The sequence below is a fragment of the Schistocerca cancellata genome, chromosome 1, assembly GCF_023864275.1.
Source record: "Schistocerca cancellata isolate TAMUIC-IGC-003103 chromosome 1, iqSchCanc2.1, whole genome shotgun sequence".
Taxonomy (NCBI): domain Eukaryota; kingdom Metazoa; phylum Arthropoda; class Insecta; order Orthoptera; family Acrididae; genus Schistocerca; species Schistocerca cancellata.
Window position 1 is genome coordinate 231948821 of NC_064626.1, and position 20806 is coordinate 231969626.

At 38.6% G+C, this 20806-nt stretch overlaps 1 protein-coding gene across 2 annotated transcripts in view; it reads right to left on the reverse strand.

Annotated features, from left to right (window-relative positions):
* Window positions 1-20806, reverse strand: part of LOC126169809 (uncharacterized) — a 149484-nt gene that overhangs the window by 78141 nt on the left and 50537 nt on the right. For both annotated transcript variants that reach the window (XM_049920674.1, XM_049920673.1), the window contains exons 4-9: window positions 17729-17822; window positions 12094-12262; window positions 1771-1992; window positions 577-656; window positions 267-382; window positions 15-152 (exon numbers count right to left, since the gene is read on the reverse strand). In XM_049920674.1, the coding sequence (XP_049776631.1) occupies window positions 15-152; window positions 267-382; window positions 577-656; window positions 1771-1992; window positions 12094-12262; window positions 17729-17822 (819 nt within the window). The remainder of the gene's footprint in view (window positions 1-14; window positions 153-266; window positions 383-576; window positions 657-1770; window positions 1993-12093; window positions 12263-17728; window positions 17823-20806) is intronic.

The window sequence follows — 20806 nt, forward strand, 5'->3', positions numbered from 1 at the left end:
CACATGTAAAATACCTTGAAAAGTTTATAAAGGTCAACATCCCTTCCAGAAATAACAGGCCCTTTATTAATGGGAGTGCCACGATCATCCATAAATTTGTACAGCTGGGCCACAAAATGGTCCTTTTCTTCCCGTGGTTCATCATCCGAGCCCTAAAACGAAATATTTATTACGGAAAATGATGAAGCTGATTATTATTGCTATGACAATATTGTGGAGGCAATATCATAACCATTTAATAACATTACTTCTTGAAGGTTACTCACGTCACTGTCAATTCCGTCACTATTTGCACTACTTTCATCCAGACCAAAGAGCAGGTCACGGTCCCAGTGAGGTGGCAATTCCTCTTTGTCAAGAAACTGTAATGCCTTTTCAACCGCTGAAAGGAAACGTGCCACGAAATATCAACAGTTTAGCATGACTATATTTTCTATATTATTATGCAATGCAAAAGTAGGCTCCACTTTTGGCAGAGCAAAACAAACAACATTACCATAGGTAGTACAGTTAATAATTTCATGTACAACAAATCAACATATTATGGAATATTCTCTAATACTGCTGTTTACATACCAGTCTTTAGGGTATTATTATCAACCTTCCCTCCTATCTCCCTTGTGAATTCTGTGGCCTCCTTTTTTGGAACTGTAAAACTAAATAAATTTCCAAATCAACATTTCCAACCATGAAAGAGGATACAACAGACAACAAAAACGAGACTGATAAGAAAATGGAACACAGCAATTTGGTGTAACCGCTTTATACACAAAAAATTACAGCATACAAACAGTTACTGTGTTAACTACCTTTAGATGTTTACTAAAATTTATTTTATGAACTGTTCTCACGGTACCTCGAAGTGGACAATTTCTAATTTAAGTGTAAGATGTTAATGTAATTACTGAGGTAATATTTATTTCAGTAAGACCACATATCTGATTGTACAATCTTCAATATATCACAAGCATTGTACAGATTACACAATATAAGTGAAGTACCATTGTCTCTTAACACTAAGCACAAATCTGAAGTAATCAAAACCATTGACACCATACAATGGAGGATAACATTTTGAAGAAACCAATACGTATAAATTCTATATGATGACAAAAGCCACAAATATCTTGTGCAATAGTAAAAATTATTGCATGTGTCAGTGACATCCTGATATGTAAGAGAAGCCGAATTGACCGCAGCAGAAAGGAATGCTGACAGTCCTTTACATGGAATGCTTCAGCTTAGTTATGGGCACCATAGTTCTTCATCGTACTACAGGGATCTCAAGAAACTAGATTATATCTGATATAACAAATGAAGCACAGACCTGCATGTAACATTTCTGATGGCAATTAGCACTTATGTAGTAAATGAATAAAAATTGAAGCACCACTCATTCCAAAATAATGAAAGTAAAATGCTTTATACTGTGACAATTAAGAAAAAATAAACACAAATGGATTTTACATATTAATGTGGAATTTAATTTCTCTTGCAGTTAAGGTACTTGAGAAATAGTCTATAAGTAACATATAGATCTTGCAAAATTTCATAATTTCAGAGGGGTAAAATTAGGGTTTTTTCAGTTATTTAGAACTCAATAGTCATTCCTCCATTAGGACAGCCCTACAACACCAACAGAGAGTGCACACTTCAAATTCACTACCTTCAATCTTTCAGTAGTTTGAAAACACAACACAATTTTGAAACTGATCCTTTGAAAAACTATAAATATTACTAGAGAATTAAAATTTCGGAAAGATTACTCACTATCTGCCATCCTTGAATGATCGCACTAAATATTCATCACGGACACGGATGCGTACTGTGTCTTGGGCAGTTGGTGCCACTACAAGACCTGGAAACCAATTATCTTTCTGTTTCTTTTTGTCTCCAAGCTCTACACAAACAACTTTTCCAATATCAGCTTCTTTCTCCTCCTTCTTCTTTCCCTTGCGTTGACTCTCTTCATCTTCATCACTGCTGTCATCCCTGCAAAACAATTGTAAGGACTGCCATATTTTCTTGCAACTGCAGTAGAAGCCACACAACATAAGAAATTATTTGCAGTCAAATGTACATATCACCATTACAGTTTCACCTGCAAGTAACACTTTGTTGGTAAACTCATACTCTTGTGACAATAACAAGTAATAGTAGAAAGAGAATGTGAGACATGCAAGGACGAATTAACAAAAATACATCATAATCAAAGTAAACAAACAAACACACACACACACACACACACACACACACACACACACACCTACCTACAGTCTCACATGACAATTACTTTACATGGTAAATGGATTGGAGTCCTAATCTGGGTTACCTTGGGGAAGGCATTTGTGTCGGAAAGCAAATTTCAGCTCCTTGCTGCGACTTGGAATGTAAGGAAATCTAAATTACGAGTATAATAATTCATAGAATATAAATTAACAAGTATTTTCTGTTTCTATAATTGTTTTTAAGTTTTTTCAATTGTTTGTATACCACACAATTATAAAACTTCAGAATATACAATGTTTTCAATTTTTCTGATACTGCATGGTAAGAGTAGGAGCTGGCTCTCTGAACTACCAGGTCACGAAAGGGCAACATACAACTCGGCTCCCCTACACACACACACACACACACACACACACACACACACACACACACACACACACACACACGCGCGCGCTCCCCTACACAGAGAGAGAGAGAGAGAGAGAGAGAGAGAGAGAGAGAGAGAGAGAGATGGTAAAACAATTCCAACGTATTTGAATATCTAACCTAGAGCCTTGCTTATTGTTAATGTAAACGAAACCTTAAAATGAATGTGTACGTCAGTAGGATCACTGGTGTTCGAGTTGTGAGAGCTACCTCTCCAGCTGTTGAACATGAGGATAGTAGCTTTCTCATAGTTTTAATCTGGGAACAGATACCATTACAAAGTTTTGGAGGGCTGTGCAGAAGTATTACAGGAATGCTGACTTTAAGCCACATACTGTGTGGTGGATCTCAGGGAGGAAAACCACGTTTTGGGAAGTTCTTTAATGTGCAGCAACATATACGCTGCATATTTTTGTATTATGAAAGTATAAATTCGAATTGCACCAAAAACCACATGTTACTTTCCGAAACATTGAAATCGAGATTGCAATGCGTTTTTGTAAGCCAGTCATAGCTCATGTCATGTGATCTCGCAAGCCAATGACAGCGGATATTCATAGCATAGGTCAAGTGATGTAGTCAGCCACCAGCATCACAGCAGCGCAAACACACAAACAGGAAAAGTTAATGGTTTAAGTTAATATACACTGTTTCGACAGGAAAAGCAAAGTTTTCATTTTTAATATTTGTCACAAAGATTACTAAGCTACAAGAGAAACTAAGCTTTCACATATAATGTTGATGTTTCCTGCGCGTTTTACACTTTACGATGTCACATAAATGTGCCAGTAAAATGTTTAATACCAACATATATCTCTGATCTTCTGGGCTCGAAATTCTTCTAAATGGCTTGTCATCAAAGAGTTGATTTTTAAATAAGAGTCAAACGCTCTGTGATTTAATAAATTCATCGTACATTCTTGTACATAATTCATCTTGCACAAAAGGAAATTTACTTTGAAAATAACGCTTTTCAAACCACAATTCGCAAAGATCTGTTACAAATAGCTTTGTTCCAGCAGTTGCCAGAGAGTGGTACATACAAGGCATCCCCGCGCTTGCGCAGCTACGATGACGTAGGGAGCCCGTATGTTCGTATGAGTAAAACATAAAGATCTTACATTGTGTCATAAAAGAAAAGCCAGAGATAAATTCTGCCGAAATTTTTACAAAGGTACAGACGGTGTTTAGAAAGGATAGATTGCATGCAACCGGTGGTGGAGTGTTCGTCGCTGTTAGTAGTAGTTTATCCTGTAGTGAAGTAGAAGTGGATAGTTCCTGTGAATTATTATGGGTGGAGGTTACACTCAACAACCGAGCTAGGTTAATAATTGGCTCCTTTTACCGACCCCCCGACTCAGCAGCATTAGTGGCAGAACAACTGAGAGAAAATTTGGAATACATTTCACATAAATTTTCTCAGCATGTTATAGTCTTATGTGGAGATTTCAATTTACCAGATATAGACTGGGACACTCAGATGTTTAGGACGGGTGGTAGGGACAGAGCATCGAGTGACATTATACTGAGTGCTCTATCCGAAAATTACCTCGAGCAATTAAACAGAGAACCGATTCGTGGAGATAACATCTTGGACCTACTGGTAACAAACAGACCCCTTATCTGTTTAGCAAGAGTAATAGAAGGCAGATTTCAGACTACCTAACAGATCAAAACGAAAATTTCTGTTCCGACACTGACAATGTTGAGTGTTTATGGAAAAAGTTCAAGGCAATCGTAAAATGCGTTTTAGACAGGTACGTGCCAAGTAAAACTGTGAGGGACGGGAAAAACCCACCGTGGTACAACAACGAAGTTAGGAAACTACTGTGAAAGCAAAGAGAGCTTCACTGCAAGTTTAAACGCAGCCAAAACCTCTCAGACAAACAGAAGCTAAACGATGTCAAAGTTAGCGTAAGGAGGGCTATGCGTGAAGCGTTCAGTGAATTCGAAAGTAAAATTCTATGTACCGACTTGACAGAAAATCCTAGGAAGTTCTGGTCTTACGTTAAATCAGTAAGTGGCTCGAAACAGCATATCCAGACACTCCGGGATGATGATGGCATTGAAACAGAGGATGACAAGCGTAAAGCTGAAATACTAAACACCTTTTTCCAAAGCTGTTTCACAGAGGAAGACCGCACTGCAGTTCCTTCTCTAAATCCTCGCACAAACGAAAAAATGGCTGACATCAAAATAAGTGTCCAAGGAATAGAAAAGCAACTGGAATCACTCAACAGAGGAAAGTCCACTGGACCTGACGGGATACCAATTCGATTCTACACAGAGTACGCGAAAGAACTTGCCCCCCTTCTAACAGCCGTGAACCGCAAGTCTCTAGAGGAACGGAAGGTTCCAAATGATTGGAAAAGAGCACAGGTAGTCCCAGTCTTCAAGAAGGGTCGTCGAGCAGATGCGCAAAACTATAGACCTATATCTCTGACGTCGATCTGTTGTAGAATTTTAGAACATGTTTTTTGCTCGAATATCATGTCGTTTTTGGAAACTCAGAATCTACTATGTAGGAATCAACATGGATTCCGGAAACAGCGATCGTGTGAGACCCAACTCGCTTTATTTGTTCATGAGACCCAGAAAATATTAGATACAGGCTCCCAGGTAGATGCTATTTTTCTTGACTTCCGGAAGGCGTTCGATACAGTTCCGCACTGTCGCCTGATAAACAAAGTAAGAGCCTACGGAATATCAGACCAGCTGTGTGGCTGGATTGAAGAGTTTTTAGCAAACAGAACACAGCATGTTGTTATCAACGGAGAGACGTCTACAGACGTTACAGTAACCTCTGGTGTGCCACAGGGGAGTGTTATGGGACCATTGCTTTTCACAATAATATAAAAATGACCAAGTAGATAGTGTCGGAAGTTCCATGCGGCTTTTCGCGAATGATGCTGTAGTATACAGAGAAGTAGCAGCATTAGAAAATTGTAGCGAAATGCAGGAAGATCTGCAGCGGATAGGCACTTGGTGCAGGGAGTGGCAACTGACCCTTAACATAGACAAATGTAATGTATTGCGAATACATAGAAAGAAGGATCCTTTATTGTATGATTATATGATAGCGGAACAAACACTGGTAGCAGTTACTTCATATCTGGGAGTATGCGTGCGGAACGATTTGAAGTGGAATGATCATATAAAATTAATTGTTGGTAAGGCGAGTACCAGGTTGAGATTCATTGGGAGAGTCCTTAGAAAATGTAGTCCATCAACAAAGGAGGTGGCTTACAAAACACTCGTTCGACCTATACTTGAGTATTGCTCATCAGTGTGGGATCCGTACCAGATCGGGTTGACGGAGGAGATAGAGAAGATTCAAAGAAGAGCGGCGCGTTTCGTCACAGGGTTATTTGGTAACCGTGATAGCGTTACGGAGATGTTTAACAAACTCAAGTGGTGGACTCTGCAAGAGAGGCGCTCTGCATCGCGGTGTAGCTTGCTCGCCAGGTTTCGAGAGGGTGCGTTTCTGGATGAGGTATCGAATATATTGCTTCCCTCTACTTATACCTCCCGAGGAGATCACGAATGTAAAATTAGAGAGATCAGAGCGCGCACAGAGGCTTTCAGACAGTCGTTCTTCCCGCGAACCATACGCGACTGGAACAGGAAAGGGGGGTAATGACAGTGGCACGTAAAGTGCCCTCCGCCACACACCGTTGGGTGGCTTGCGGAGTATAAATGTAGATGTAGATGTAAAAGAAACAAGACATCAGAGGATACTCCACAAGAGTCAGAATTTCTTGAACCATACTGAAATGAATAATTTGCGTTAAAGTGCACATTCATACGTCCAGATTCCCAGCGAAGTAGGCCTTGATCTAATATTAACCTTTTCAGTGTTGTTTTCGGGATGTAAATTTTCTTGGAGTACCAGTACTGTATTGTCTCATGTTTGTTTCTTTATTATGGCATAATGCCATACGTTGTACAAGATGAAAACGTGCACTTGGAATGCAGTGGACAGTTGAAACTAGCCAATAGTGTGGAATTAAACACTTCGTTTGAAACAAACTGGCTGCCTCAGCGGAAAAGATAAATAAAAGCCGAATTTCTTTAGCAAAGAGACAAAAGTAACTTCATTGTTCTGCAAGGCGATTATTGCTTGACTGTCAGAAAGGTGAAAATAAAATCTGGAACTAACAACATACTGTAGCATTTGATAATTATGTGGATGTACTTTAATTCACTTGATAGCTCCCAGCCACAGAAATCACTTTCTTTCCATTTGACCTGAGAGCAGTAAACGAAGAGGAAACAGCAAAATCACTAAATGTAAACACAGATAACATGGATTTACGATATTTCGAACCGGGGCAACACTAGATGGCACAACATTACCAAGTTCCTCACTGGCACACACATAACTACACTCATATAATATTGTTTTATTTCCAATATTGAATAATTGTAATGTAAACTGAATATCACCATATTCAAGGTGTACTCATGTTAGTTCCATACAGGTTATGATTTAAAATGGGCCTTGATAACTTCAGGCCTTGTCTTTTAGGTATAACTGTCAAAGTTTGCTGAAAATCACCATAAATACGAAAGTTAAGCCACCTATCAATTATCATACCATCTATGATCTCTTAAGAGTACAATCAATAGCTTCAATAATATTGTGTTTACAATAGTTGTTTAAAAATATGTATAACCTATGTCCTAATAGTATAGAGTACAGTTTTAGTTTTTGGGATAATGTGCAGTAAAAGTTAGTAATAGAGCACATACAACTGACCACAGCATGGGTAAATCGGTTGGGCTCATCGGTATGGGAGGTATGACAGAAATTTCTCCACCTGCTGTATCTGTGAAAATAGTAGTTTCAATGACATTATTTCACATAGTTTTAATGTGTGGAGTGGTAGCATTACGAAGTTTTGAATTATTCAGGTAGGACTGTAGTATTCCAAACACAAGTTGATAAGCCATAAATGCAACTGTCCTAATACAGAGGTTTTCTTTCACAGCTGATTTCAAGATGAAACATGAATAGCAAATTATCACAACACAGCAGATCATTTTCTTTCTTCCATTAGGTTATAACAGAAAAATGGTAAATTTTTGTTTAAGGGAGGATGTAATTGATTTTGGTCCAAAAAAGTAATTTTCAAAATCGTATTTTCTTGATCTACAGTCCAATCTATGTAGTGTGTGAAATTTATCATGATAGCAGCTTTAGAAAGGCCTTTAAATTGTTAAACTGATTAACTCTGCACTGGCAGCCACTCGCACCTCTTCCGATATTTGGGAAACTGCTTGCTTCAGCAGAATTTTTGTCAATGTGAAGGCTATTTTCATTCGATACCTTTGGCTGACATCTATATCTGTGGCTGACAACTATATCTTTGACTGAAAACTTTCTTGCATGTGGCTTATTTACATTTTGACAGTACTAACACATATTAATAGGTTGAAGGTTGAATTCACAAACCTTTAGGTGGAAGTCGTGATTTATGCATAATGGGTGGTGGATAAACTGTGTTTAGGAAATGGAGGTTTCATGGAAATTGGTTTACCAACAAAAAAGAGGAAATAGCTTCAGCATCAAAACTTAGGACAGGAGAATTTTACAGGTTCATGAATGATGTTGATATGGATTCCACTGGACTCAGACTTATTGATTTAGAGCTCCTCTGCCAGGCTATGAAGTTTTCATGTTCATGTGTTAGCTGCAAAAATAAGGAATGCATGATCGTTGTTGAGGAAAGAAGAGTGGGAATAGCTTGTGATTTTGAATTAATTTGTAATTCGCGTGGCTATGAATTTTCATTTTCATCCTTAAATAATGGACACTGGACACTGGTACCTATGAAAGCAATTTTAGGTTAGCATATGCTCTGAGATGCCTTGGACAGGGCAGGGAAGGAGGTAATTTATTGTGTGGTTTTCTGAACATGCCTCCACCTTGTGCAAGGTTTAAAAAAATAAAGAGATGTCTGATGCTGTATGTGATACTGCCAAAGTTTCTACGAAGAAAGAAAAGGAGGAATTGGTGGAAATAAACCAAAAAGAAACAGATCCTGGGGTGGATATTTATGACAGTGAATTTCCTACAAATGTTGCTAACCTGCGTGTGTCAGTAGATAGGACCTGGATGAAAAGGGGTCGCACATCTCTGTACGGAGTTGCATCTGTTATTGGTATTGACTCAGGTAAAGTTTTAAATGTAGAAATTATGTCCAAATACTGCCACTAGTGTGCAACAAGGAAAATGTCCAACAATGAAGACAGTGAGAAACTGTGGCAAGATAAGCATGCAGTAGTATGCTCTAAAAATTATAGTGGCTCAAGTGGGGGCATTGAGGCTGCTGCAGTTGTGAAGATGTTTTCCATATCTGAGGGCCAGTATGGTGTTAGAAATACTAAATACCTTGCTCATGGGGACTCCTCTTCATTCAAAGCTGGAACAGATAAAAATCTGTACAATACAACAATAGGAAAGTTGGAATGTGTTGGCCACATTCAAAAGAGGCTTGGTTGTAGGCTTCGTCACTTGCTGAAAGAGAAGAAAGGTGAAGTACTTGAGGATGGAAAACCAATAGGAAGAAAAGGCAGCCTTACTTTGAAAGAAACTGATTCTCTTCAGTTCTTTTATGGGAGAGCTATCAGGAAAAACACACACAATTTAGAGACAATGAGGCATGCTGTGTGGGCAATTTTTTTCCCCAAACTATCCACTGACCAAACACCAATGCACAATCTGTGTCTGAAAGACGATTGGTGTAAGTTCAACAACAGAAATGAGAAGTATTCGCATGAACACTCATTACCAGAACCTGTTATGAATGCAATTAAGCCCACATTCAGGTTTCTTGTAAACACTGATTTATTGAGGAAGTGTCTTCACAGAAAGAGAGAAAATGCAAATGAAAGCCTCAATAATTTAATTTGGATTAGATGCTCAAAAAGGACATTCTGTAGACTTTAAGTACTCAAAATAGGTGTCTATGATGCAGTTTTCTGTTACAATAATGGAAATAATGACAGAATTGAAGTGCTGAAGAGATTTGGTATAGATCGTGGTGTGTTTACGCGCACGCGCACGCGCACACATATCTATCGGCACATACACAGACACAAGCACACATTTGTAAAGGCAAAGAAACTCTTTGTCTTTACAAATGTCTGCTTGTGTCTGTGTATGTGCAGATGGATATGTGTGTGCGTGCGAGTGTATACCTGTCCTTTTTTCCCCCTAAGGTAAGTCTTTCCGCTCCTGGGATTGGAATGACTCCTTACCCTCTCCCTTAAAACCCACATCCTTTCGTCTTTCCCTCTCCTTCCCTCTTTCCTGATGAAGCAACCGTGGGTTGCGAAAGCTTGAAATGTGTGTGTGTGTGTGTGTGTGTGTGTGTGTGTGTGTGTGTGTGTGTGTGAGAGAGAGAGAGAGAGAGAGAGAGAGAGAGAGAGAGAGAGAGAGAGAGATTGTTTCTATCAACATACCAACGCTTTCGTTTGGTATGTTACAGAACCATTGTTTTTAGATATATTTTTCCTACGTGGAATGTTTCCCTCTATTATATATAAGGAAAATTTTTTGAACAGTGAAAATGGGAGAGAAACTGTTTCTTTCCCAACATCTCGCAATCAGAAAGAACAGAAGGCGCAAAAGATAAAACAAAAAGGTGCTACGTTGTAACGTTCCCTGGCAAACTCACACATTTACAAACTGAAATTTATTTGTACCATATACGCCACTCTGAGCAATTTGTATATAATGTAATTATTTAACAAAAAATATTATTGAATTTTGCGTAAAAGACATTTGTTATTATTGTAATATTTTTTGTAGTAATATTCTCTCTGTATTTAGGATGGTAATATTTCTATATTAAATATGTAATTGCGAAATGTGTCAATATCTGAGATAACAGAGATGTGAAATTCAGCCAGAGGGAAATAATGTCGTGAAATTACAAAGAAATGTTAATAATCAGCAATACTATAAAAGCACAATGCACTATGTATTCTTTGGTCTTCCTCGTTTAGAGCTGAAAGCGGTAGGAAGCTGTATCGATGTATTTGGTGTTTGGGTAGACGTCAATTGTCTGTATCTAGATTTAGCCGCCATTGAAGGAGAAATTACGAACTAATGTGAGTTGAATTATTGCTTGATCTAAATATATCAGAATTTATAAAAAGTGTGTATTATTAATGTAAATTAGCTTGCCCATGTCATCTATAATATTTCTTTAAAGAGTTTTCAGCATTTTTTAGCGGTGTTGCTGGGCTGTGCCGCGACCGATCGATTTGCAGCGGCGGCACATTTAAAAAATTGTTCCGCTAAAGGAAAAGTCAACCAAACCCGTAAATCGGGAACAGATAGATAAACATTAACAGTGAACTAAGAGAATGTTCTTCTTTTACAGCGATCCAGAGACTGGCTGAGATTTAAAAAAAAAAGTAGTTACACATTTGTGCATTCTTAGACGGATAGTTAACATTGAAATTTAACAATTTTGGTTCTTTCAAATAACTTTAATGTATAGCGAAGTAGGTTTGATCGGTGATAATTAAATGTTGGCTTGGTAATAATTAACCATTTTCTGCTAATAGTGATAATCTTGTGTTCAAAAGCTAACGCCGGGAAAGAATTCAGTAAAAATATTTAACAAAAAAAAAAAATCCACTGCATTTAGAAAATGTGTGCCAAGGCCGAATGATGTAAGGAATTTAATTTTCAACCAAATATTCTTAATCAGTTAATATGAGTTCACGTAATTTGTAAATGTACGTAATTCTTTTGAAAGTGAAAATTTTTATTACCACACGTAAATAAGAGAGAGGTTCTACAACAAAGTTCGCACGCAAAGAAAGTAAGGTAAAGAAAATTAACTTAAAATAATTACCCACAAGTAATTTCGTTAAAACGTGTACACACACACACACACACACACACACACACACACACACACACACACACACACACACAAAAAAAATGTTGAACAAATAAATGTTGGAAGATTTTCCTTTGTCAATGATTTTGCTGCAGCCATTATTAAATTTTACTATCATGATAGTCCCTTAATGCTGTGAATATACTGTGACTTTTTGTAAGACACATGATCCCTCATGACCTGCCTTTAATTATCCCATACTACGCTGAGTGTTGTGACATTATGTTAAAATTCTCTCTAATGTGAACACATAATGAAATGGTGCTGTTCGATTTCATTTCATTCCATGAAAGTGCGATAGGTGAGTCATTATTTTATTTGTTAGCTCCCTCTAAGTAACAAATATATAACACAATACGGGCTGTTGCTGGAATCTTTTACCCACACAGTAACCAAAATTTATTATGGTAACTTACTGCAGAACATACTTATTTGTCACAGAACTGAATACTATGATAATAGCTCAATGGCAGCAGAAGCCTACTAAATGTAATTAAACGAGTAGCTATAAACTCACTGTGCCTGGCGACTTCTTCGACCCTTGCGGCCTCCAATGACAGGATTACCAAAATGCTCAGGATGCGTAAGAGGCAACTGATCCAGAGTTTCACTTTCCGCAAAGTGTCTACCACTCTTTAAACATAATGCACTTCGCCTCAATGTGGTGATATCCCCATCATCAAATACTGTAAAACAAGTACATTTATTAGTCAAGTGGGGTATACTTATGTAAGATCTCAAAACATAAAAAGTGATGGAAAAAAAAGATTATGACATACAGACTGTGTCTCAATAATATGAACACTATTCAACTGCATCAAACAGCTTATACTCACATTAACTCAACAAACAAACTTGTTACCTGAATAACTGTATGAACATAAATAATTGGAGCAGAGGAAACTGTATAGCCTTTACTACAAAGGTATATACACAGACAAAGAAAAAAAATTCCTGGTTTCCCAGTTAAAAATACAATTTTCCCTGGGTGAAAATAAAAATTTCCGAGGTGAAAATACACTTTCTCCGCATTAAGTGTAAAGTATACTTTCCATCATAACTGTAAAACTTGCCCATCCTTTGAACGGTAAAGGTTTTATGTAGTAGCAAAGAACTTCCTGGCACTTTAAAGTGGGGGGGGGTTTAAATAAATAAACAAATCCAAAAAAAATTATGAAAAGGATAGTTGCTACTCTCAATATAGCGGGAGATGCTGAGTCACAGATAGGCACAATAAAAAGGCTGTCACAATATAAGCTTTCAGCTATCACGGCCTATGTCGAAAACAGACTGGACTACACAAACTGCATCCTCTGGCAGCTGAAGTCACACTACGAGCAACAGTAGCAGTGCATTTCTTCACATTAACTATTCCTTTCTTCACTCAGTTTCAGTTTTCTACATCTTTCTTTTTTGACCTGTCAATTTTTCACCACCCCCCTCCTACCTTTGTTACATATATTAACTTTTTTCACTCTTATTAACTCATTCATGATGTTTCCGCAGTAATCTCTTCTCTTGCATATTATCCTGCCTTCCATCTTTAAACTATCGGGTTTTCAAATCTCGTTAAGTGCAGTCCCCAACAACCAATTTTTCCTTCTCATCTCATCCAGTAAGTCTCTCCCGAAAGGGATTTCTAGGTGACTTTTCCAAACTCTGCCCCTTTCCCTACACCTCTCTATCCCTTTTTCTTCACCCCTCTTCCTTCCGCTTCAATTCTTCTGCTGGAAGAACGAGCCACTGTCTCCAAAAACTTGAATCAGTAAAACCTTTTTTATACCCGTGTTCTCCTGCCACCGCTTGGTGAGTAGATTTTTTTATCTATAAAATTACATTATATTGTCTAAAGTATAAATGTGAATTCCAGCAAACACAGTACATCAGTTCCTGAAGCTTTGAAACAGACTGCAATGCACCCTTGTCAGCCAATTACAGCTCACATCACATGATATCGCCAGTCAATGACAGCAGATATTCAGCGCATAGGACACGTGATGACAGCCAATAGCAACTAGGAAAGTTAATGGTTTAAATTAATACACATAAGAGGATAGGTACCAGAAAAGCTAAGCCTGCACATATAGTACTGGTCCTTTTCCGCTCGTTTTATTCTTTAAGATATATCAAACAGAAATGTGCCACTAAAATTTTAAACAATGACATAGATATCCAGTCTGCTGGACCCAAAATTTTTCCGAGTAGTTGGTCATCAAAGTGTTAAGTTTTGAAACAGAGTCTATGCTCCATGACTTAAGAAATTCATTGCACATTCTCACACATATCCTAATTCATCTTGCGTAAAAGTAAATTTACTTTGAGGTAACACTTCTTACACCACCATGCATAATATTTTTCCACAACTTGTTAGAAATGTTAACAGTTGCAACATCAGCCTCACACAAAGCAGTTTGTTGTTACAAAGTATTGTACTGTCTTCATCCTAATGTATCTGAAACATTTTGCTGCCAGCGTGAGATTGTGTGCGCACTTTGTTTTGATGTTGTAAATGGCACATTTTTGTTGTCTTTAAGTTTTATTTTAGTGTTTTCCCATCTTATGTTTTATTGCTGCAGTATTATTCTGCAGTTGCAAGCTGGAGTAAAATTCTTTGTTAGAGTATCAGTTCTTACCAGCCAAAGTTACAAAAAATTAACTGAAAAGTAAAACAATGAAAAATTTCCAGATTTTCTCTTGGATGAAAAATTTTCCAGATTTTTCCTGATTTCCCGGTTGTCCTGGGGCATATACACCCTGTCATATGCCATGTTGAGAAAACCATTTTGAAAGGCATATGGTTCACCAGCTCTCACTCTTTCTCATAAACTGTAGTTTCCGTAACTTACTAATCACCTGCATCATAGCAACATATCATACAGTACGCCCAAAAATGTTATAATAAATGTCAGCCCTGGAAACTACAGGTTGTCCTAAGAAGAGCACAATCTAAACCAAGAAGGAAGGAAACACAGTGAAACTGTCAGATGTAAAACAGAAAGGCTATGCCTATCAGAGAGTACACTATAGCACACGTTTACAAGGCATGCAATAAAAGCAGAAAGCAATGACAAACTACAGCTGACTCAAATTATGAATTTCCAGCAAAATAAGGATGCTGAAAGTATCGAACAATGAAAAATCCAGGATGGAATGTAACAGTATTATGAAAAGGAAAGTTGCTACTCACCATGTAGTAGAGATGCTGAGTCACAGTTAGGCACAACAAAAAGACTGTCACCTTACTTTACTTTTGACAGTCATTTTGTTGTGCCTATCTGTGAATCTGCATCTCTGCTATACGGTGAGTAGCAACTTTCTTATTCATCATATTTATGCTGAATGTATGAATTTCCAGCAAAATGAGGATACTGAAAGTTTCAAGTAACTTTATATTTTATGGGTCCCCTTACAGGAAACAGTGGCTACATGAAACGAAAGAAGACAATAATAGTGTAACAATGGAACGTCCAGATTGGAATATCAACACTGTTAAAAAGTGGATAAATTGCTACTCTTCATGAGGGTGACATATTGAGTTGCAGACTGGAGCAATGTAAAGACATTTAGCTTTCAGCCAAAGTCTACTTCAGAAAAGAAAACGAGCACATGTTCACACAAGAAAATACACCTCACATGCACAAACAATCACTATCTTCAGCTGCTCTGGCCAGGATACAACTGTCACTTTGAACAAAAGCAGCAATCTGGGAGGGGGACAAGGGAAGGGGGAGGGGGAGGGATATAAGAATATGGGAGAGGATGCAAAGATGCACTGTCTGACGGAGTGTGCAGGGCTAAAATGGCAGCAGGCCAAGGCTGACAGGTGCAGCATCAGGAAACTTGGAGGGGTGTTTTTGGCAGCTAAGGAAAAGGAAGTGGAAAAGGAGAGAAGGGGAGAAAGACTTGTGTGTGAGTTGGCAGAGAACTGCACACAATGAGTGTGAGGGGATGTGGATTGAGCGGAGTAATAGGACAGAGGGTGTGGACACTGTCGATTAGAGGGTGTGGGAACAGTAGGTTACCATAGGTTATGGCCGGGATAATTGTGGGTGCAATTTTACTCTTGGCCAAAAGCTTGGCAGTGGCCTTTCATCCTGGTGGACAACAGGTTGGTTGTCATACCAATATAAAAAGCTGTGTAATGATTGCAATAGAGCTGGTATATGACATGGCTGCTTTCACAGGTGGCCTGGTCTCTGATGGGGTAGGATAAGCCTGTAACAAGACTGGGGTAACAACTTATAGATGAGTGGATTGGATAGATTTTGCATCTCAGTCCATCCACTGTGGCAAGAGGGCTGGGATTGGGAGTGGCATAAGGATGGAGTACGAAGTTGTGGAGATTGGGTGGGCAAAAGGAAACCACTTTAGGAGGATTGGGAAGGAACTCGCGTAGGATGTCCCTCATTTCAGGGCACGATGATAGGTAACCAAAGCCCTGGTGAAAGAGGGGGTCCAGTTCCAGTCTGGGTTGGTATTGGATGACGAAGGACGTACATCTTTGTAGCTGTCCTTGAGGGTGGTCTGTATTGATGATGCATGGTGAAAGAGCACAGGAAATCTGTTTGCAACTAGGTCTGGAGGATAGTGCTGCCAGTGAAGATGCTGGTGAAACTTTCAACATACTGGAGAAGGTAGTTCTTGTCACTGTAGATATGCCTTCCTCTGGAGCCAGGCTGTATGAGAGGCATTTTTCATTGTGGAAGGAATGGTGAGGTGTGGATGGAGCCATCAGTGATGAGATAGTCAACATACAGAACCTCTCTCCCATATAGCTTGGCGACCCAGAGACAGACAACAACTCCCTTGCCCAATGTGGACTGAAGTGAGATCAGGGAGGAGGTGGCCAACATATAGCAAATCCTTCTATGCAGCCTGGCCACCTTGGGATGGGCATCAACTCCCTTGCGCAGTATGCTGAACCTCTCACAAAGGCTGTTACAGACAGGCAATATCCCCAAGACCCAGTCCACAGACAGATTTCCCATGCCATATCACCACAGACCCCCATCCCCAATCCACCCACCACTTCCAGTCCTATCACAGGCTTACCCTACCCTATTAGAGGGAGGGTCACCTGTGAAAGTAGCCATGTCATATACCAGCTTTGCTACAATCATTGCACAGTTTTCTCTATTAGTATGACTAGCAGCAAGCTGTCCACATGGGTGAATGGCCAAGAATGTAAAATGGACCCACCCCTGTGGCACAACATGCAGCTGAACATAACATGCTTGATTTCAATGGCTGGTTCACAACCCGGGCCATCTGAATCCTCCCATCCACCGCTAGCTTTTCTGAACTGTGCATGTGAGAGTTATCCTTGTGAAATTATCCCAGACTCAACATTTGGTAACCTACTGTTCTTCCGTCTACCCAACTCATGTCCCCTCGCCCTCACTATGCACCGCTCTGCCAACACACCCATCAATCTTTTCCCCTTCTTTTCCTCTTCCACATCCCATTCCTGCCATGCCCCCCCCCCCCCCCCCCCGTCCACAGCCTCTTGATGTTGCACCCAGCAGCCTTGCTCTGCTACCATCTAGTTCCTGCACAGTGTCTGACAGTGCTCTTTGCAAACCCCCCTCCCGGATTGCTACTTTCGTTCAAAGTGACAGTTGTATTCTGAACAGAGTGGCCAGAGACAACGGTCATGTGTGCTTTCTTGTGTGAATGTCTGTGTGATTTCTTTTCTAGTCTGAAGAACATTTTGGTTGAAAGCTAAATGTGGAATAGTCTTTCTGTTGTGCCTGTCTGCAGCTCAACATGTCATTTGACAATAGTAGCAATCTGTCTTTTCCAAAATATTGCCAATAATGATTCATGTGATCATAAAATATCAACACAAAAACAGCAGTGGGAAGTAACAAACATACACTAAACCACAAAAACAATACAACAACAAATTTCACGAAGCAGCAACCAGCAGTAGTGTCTAGAATTCTTGTTTTTGTTAACTACATATGAAACTAGTTAAGTCGTAACTTTTGATTTAACTGATATCAGAGCATGCTGCTGCTCCACTGTATAGTATAAAATGGTAAAGATAAAGCCATAATAAAAAAAATTCAAAAGTGATCTCACTCGTTGCAGGGCAACTTTACATTAAATATTATATCCTATGGCATTATAATTAGGAGTACAGAACTTACCGACTGTGTACTGACTGCAATCCTGAATCTTAGTAATTGTAGCTTCTAGTTGTTCTTTTCTTTCAGGATGCTTTACTTCACATACAGCTCCCACCTGCAGCAATATTGGACAAAATAAAATATATTATTCAGAATCAAAAGAAATACAATGATTAACTGCTATGTAAAGTTAACTAAGAATTAACAATTCACTTGGGTTCAACATATCAACAATTTCCAACGACAGGTCCAATGTAGCTGTCCTCTGCAAGGCTCTTTATCTCTGCATGACTATAGCAGCCTGCATCCATTTGAACCTGCTTACTGTATTCACCCATTTATCTCCCTCTGGCAATTTTACCCCATGCACTTACCCTCCAACACCCTACCAACAATACTTGCTGCCTCAGGACGTGTCCTATCAACAAATCCCCTTTTTTTAGGGATGTTGTGCCACAAATTCATTTTTCCCAATCTGATTCAGTATTACTTCACTTGTTATTCAATCTACCCATCTAATCTTCAGTATTTTTCCACAGAAAATTATTTCAAAAGCTTCTGTTCTATTCCTGTCTGAATTGCTTATCATTCATGTTTTGCTTCCAAACATTGCTACACCCAACACACACACTTTCAGAAAAAGACTTCCCAACACATAAATTGATATTAGATCCTCTTTTTCATAAATGCTTTTCTTGCTATTGCGAATCTGTATGTTATATCCTCTCCACTTTATCACTAATCAATTATTTTACTGTCCAAATAACAAAACTCAACAACTGCTTTTAGTTTCTCATTTCCTAACCTAATTCCATCAGTGTCACTTGATTTAAATTGATAACATTCCATTACACTTGTTTTACTTTTGTTGATATTCATCACATATCTCCTTTCAAAACACTATCTACTCCGTTACATTGTTTTTCCAAATCCTTTGCATCATCTGACAGAATTACAATGTCATCAGCAAACTGCCAAGTTTTTATTTCTTCTCCATGAACTTCAACTGAATTCCCACAATTCTCCTTTGCTTTTCTTGCTCAAGGTATACATTGATCATCATCAGGGAGACTTAACAATACTGTTTCACTCCCTTATCAACTACCGCTTCCCTTTCACGCATCCCTGCTATCCTTAGAATTTCCGATCAACGTTGCCGAAAGCTTTCTCTAAATCTACAATACTACCGGTAGAACTTCAAAAATGTAATACAGGCCACTTTGTCAAAAGATTACCCTAAATCTACAAATGCTAGAAACCTAGGTTTGGCTTTTTTCAGCCTATCTTTTAGGCTAAGTCTTAAGGTCAGTATTGGCTCACTTGTGCCTACATTTCTCTGGAACCCAAACTAATCTTCCCAAGATCTGCTTTTGAAAGTTTATCTATTCTTCTGTATACAATTCATGTCGATATTTATAATGTAGGGAAAGACAGATTGCTACTTACCATAAAGAAGGCACGTAAAGTTGCAGACATGCACAATTAAAAGACACTTACACAAAAGTTTTTGGCCAGAGCCTTCATCAGTGAGAGAGACACACACATCATTTTCTCTCTTACTGACGAAAGCTGTGGCCGAAAGATTTATGTAAGTGTTTTAATTGTGCCTGTCTGCAACTTGATGTGTCTTCTTTACAGTTAATAGCAATCTATCTTTTCCTACATTATTGATATTCCTACCTGGAATTTCCATGTCAATATTTTGCAGCTGTGACTTACAATACCGATGGTTCGGTCGTATTCACACTTTTTTTCTATGGAATGTGAACTAATATACTCTTTCTTAAGTCTGGGAGTATTTTGCCTGTCTCATACATCTTGCACAGCACGTGGAATAGTTTTATCATAGCTGGCTCTACCAAGAATCTTAATAATTCTGAGGGAATGTCGTCTATTACATGAGCCTTTTCCTACTTAAGTCTTTCAGTGCTCTGTCAAATTATTCTTGCAGCAACATTCCCCATCTTGTCTTCACCTACTTCCTCTTCTATCTCTATAACATTGTCCTCCAGTTTGTTTGCCTTAGGCCACTCTTTATATTCGTTCCACCATTCAGCTTTACCTTCTTTACTTTGTGCTGGCTTGATATTCATACAGGTGCATCTCTTTATCTCAACAGGTCTCTCTTTTCCTACAGACAACATATATCTTTCCCTTATATATATACACGCATTACTCTACAGTCTTGAATTGTTTCCTCTAGCCATTACTGTTTAGCCATTTTGCACTTCTTGTCCACCATCTTTTTTTAGATGTCTGTATTCCCTTTCATGTGCATCATTAGCTGCAATTTTATGATTTCTGCTTTCATATGTTAATTCAATATCTCTATCATTATCCCAGGATTTCTACTGAACTTTAAATTTTTCCGTATTTGATTCTTTGCTGCATTCATCATTTTGTATCTCACGGCTATCCTTACATCATCTACTGTGTTCCTTAGCCCTGTTTCATTCAGAATATCTCCTGATTCTCCCTCAAACTCTCGACAGCCTCTGGTTCCTTGAATTTACCCATATCCCATTTCCTTAATTTCCAACCTTCCTGCCATTTCATTCGTTTCAGTCTGTAGTTCATAACTAATAAATTATGGTCAGAGTCCACATTTGTCCGTGGATATGTCGCACTGTTTAAAATTGGGTTTCGAAATACTGATTTACTATATAATCAATCTGAAATGTGCCAGTGTATCCAGGTCTCTTCCATGTATATAATCTATTTTCATGATTCTTAAACCAAGTGTTAGCAAAGACTAAATCAGGCTCTGTGCAAAATTCCACCAGTCAGTTTCCTTGTTTATTCCTCTTCCCCAGTCCATGTTTTCTACAGTTTTTTTCCTTTTCTGTCTTTTTCTAATACTGAATTCCAGTCATCTATAACAAATTTTCATTGCCTTTAACTATCCCAATAATTCTCTTTATCCCATCATACATTCTTTCAATCTCTTGACCATGTGCAGAGTTAGCATACGAGCTTGTACTATTGTAGTGGGTGTTGGTTTCGTGTATATCTTGGCTACGATAATGCATTCACTATGCTATTCATCGTAGCTATGTAATCTCTAACCTACCTACCCAACTGAAGGATCTAACATTCCAC